Here is a 3157-nt window from a genome sequence, read left to right on the forward strand (position 1 = left end):
CCAATATAAGCACAATCAAATATAACTTTTTACTGCCTTTCTTCAAGATATTGAATACAGTAATAGAAAAACTAATGCCAATAAATTATTTATAATTTTATTTGACGAATAAATGTGCTCATGATAATAAGAAAAACGCAAGACTACATATTCAGTTGGGTAGTGTACAAAATCCATTATTATTATTATTATTATTATTATTATTATTATTATTATTATTATTATTATTATTATTATTATTATTATTATTATTATTATTACCATCCAAGCTACAACCAAAGTCGGAAAAGCAGGATGCTACAAACTCATTGGCTCCAACAGGGAAAGGTGCCCAGTGTGGAAAGGAAATAGAGAAATGACGAATATATATATGGGAAATAATGAAAAATTATAGAATATTTTCAAAATCACTATCAGTGTTGAATTCTATCGATCTTATATAAACTGTCAACCTGTTCAACAGATAATCATTTGCAACAAGTTTAAACTTCTGAAGCTCCACCGATTCATCTGCTAGATTAATAAATTGAATAATGAAATATGGAGCACCATCTTTCTCCTTTTGACCTAATATCTTTGTTTTTCGATCTATTGCTTTTAAACTGCATACCTGACGGTTCTTTTTATTTGTCTTGAACTTAATGTTTTCCCACTTATGGTACTAACCTCTTTCTAATTCATTCCTCAGCTTTCCTTGGGTTCAGTTGCCCAAAGGAGCAAGATCCTGCCCAATTCCTCATTACCGGACACGCCCGTCTCAGGTCCCCAAGAGACTGTCGCCAGTTCTTCATCTGCGTCGGACCCTCACCCAGGCTGAACTTCTGTGACCTCGGTCTTGTCTTCAACGAAGCTACCAGCAGTTGCGAAGAACCAGAAACCGTCGCTGGCTGGTAAGAAATTTCAGATATTCTTATTTTCATATCAATCTTTATAATTTTCTAAACTTGTTTTCTGAGAAAGTTTGAAGATCGTTCATGAATGGCTGAGGAAAGGGACAGCGACATTGCCCTAGCAAGCAGGACATTGCCCCAAAGACTGACCATATACATATGATCAGCGTCCAACCCCCCCCTCTCCATCCAAGCTAGGACCAGGGATGGTCAGGCAATGGCTGCTGATGACTCAGTAGGTAGACCTATAGGCTCTCCAAACACCCCATCATCAGCTCGCAAGAATAGTAAGGTTGCAGATACTAAAGGAACTAACAAGTTTGAGCAAGGCTGGAACCCCAGTCTGGTGATCACCAGACAGAAACGTTACCAATAGGCTACAACAATCCAAGTCATAGCTAGTCCTAAATACAAAGGCATAATAATTCTTGGAAGCTCTTTGGAAGTTTTTAGTCTATTTGTTCATGTATCTTTGATGTATATTTTGTAAATCAGCCGTATAGGTAGATCCCAATTATAATGATTCAAAACGTTTGTATACATTAGATTTGGAATTATTAGTAATTTTTACTGCTAGCGACTGCATGTAAATTCTAACAATAGTCGCTTGCTCTTGAAGGAATTCTCAGGGAGAATTTTCTCATTTTGCCTTTATTTCTAATTTTATATATTGTTTTTCAGTGAGAACTATTATCCACGAGAGGAATTGGCCGCCATTAGAGACCGCAAGGAGAAACAGCAGATTGCAGCTGCAAAGAGGCAAGAGGAATTCGCGCAGCTTCGTCAGCAGCTGGCACGCAGAAACTAAGAGCCAAATCTCATGTCTACACGAAGGCAACAACGAAAGAAATAAAAATATATCTATATTTATATATGAGAAACACGAATAGTAGGAATGAACCCAGCACACTCCACAAAGTTGAAACCACATTTATCATTTTTTTTCTTTTTACTCTTAAAAGACTCTCGGCTTCTCTCAGTATCATTAAATCTAAAGTACAGCGTATACGATTAAGACAACAGTGTGCAAAATGTCTGATTTTTTTTTTCTAATTTTATTCCACAATATCCATTGAAATATTCCTAACACGAGAAATTGAAACATTGAAATTTCATTTTTAATTCATATTGGTTTCATTTTATTTGCTCAATAAGGCACACGATTAAACGGGTTTATTTCTTTGAATTTAACGTATAATATGAATTAGAATATTCCTCAAAGTAAAGAAATTTGTGATGTTTTTACGAAAGTATAATTACTTTTTTTGACAATTTTATTGAACAGTTTTCTATATAAAAAATCTCCTTTCCCAGAAATATCTAATTTATTAACACAATCGAATATTCCATTACAATGGTCAAACCTCATACCACAAGAAAAGTAAAATATTCCAAATTTCCCAATTTTTTTTTTCGGTACACTGACAAGCTGCAAAACCTTACACTTAAAAAAAGCTTGCATATCACCTATTACATATACAGTAGCTTCATCCGCTCTCTTAAATACACAAGTGCCATAGACCCTTTTTACTTGTCTCTATTAATCTCTCTACTTTGAAACAAAACAGAAATATGTAGTCAGAAACTTCTTTATTATCATTAGAAAGTATATTTTATTTCTGATTTCATTCCCATTAGATGTTCTGCCAGTAAAGGTGGATATGTTGACTTTGGTTTTTCTTTATCCCCATTTATATCAAGTCTTTGTACTTCAGCTCTGTATGTGTTTGTCGAAGTTTCTCTTGTGAAGAGTACTCGGTGTATTAAAAGAGCCACCTGATCATTTAGCTGATAGTCATGGAACTATCTTCATCGCCTTTTGTAACAGTAAAAATCTAGCTCAAAGTCTTCCTTGCCCGGTGACAGTTGGACTGAAAGTCCACCTGTAGGCCTAGGTTACTTTGGAGCAGAACGTAGCCTACTGAAATATCCAGTACTGGAGAAATTCAAGACATGTGGAAGAATACGGTATAACGAAAACTTACTCATAAATCAACAATTTCTTCTACCTGCAAGGTTACCTGTGACAGTGATAAAGTTTAATACCACTGGACAACTCTGTGTCAAATCAATGTGGAAATCTATAGTTTTCTCGGGGGTTTCTCCCATGGGCTTCAAGGCAACGAGTATATTTAATTCAGGTGTAACGAGATAGCCTTGCATTCACATGAAAACTAGTTTTAGTTCTACCTAACCCCGTGATAAAGCACATCATATATATATATATATATATATATATAGGAAGGTTACCACTGTTGTTGTTCCAC

At 35.1% G+C, this 3157-nt stretch overlaps 1 protein-coding gene across 1 annotated transcript in view; it reads left to right on the forward strand.

Annotated features, from left to right (window-relative positions):
• Positions 1-2558, forward strand: part of obst-E (obstructor-E) — a 29162-nt gene extending 26604 nt beyond the window's left edge. Inside the window, exons 4-5 of the mRNA XM_068361048.1 lie at positions 689-890; positions 1572-2558. Coding sequence (XP_068217149.1) covers positions 689-890; positions 1572-1698 — 329 coding nt within the window. The 3' untranslated portion in view covers positions 1699-2558. The remainder of the gene's footprint in view (positions 1-688; positions 891-1571) is intronic.
• Positions 2559-3157: the final 599 nt, after the last annotated feature.

Source organism: Palaemon carinicauda, chromosome 37 (genome assembly GCF_036898095.1).
Source record: "Palaemon carinicauda isolate YSFRI2023 chromosome 37, ASM3689809v2, whole genome shotgun sequence".
NCBI classification, from domain to species: domain Eukaryota; kingdom Metazoa; phylum Arthropoda; class Malacostraca; order Decapoda; family Palaemonidae; genus Palaemon; species Palaemon carinicauda.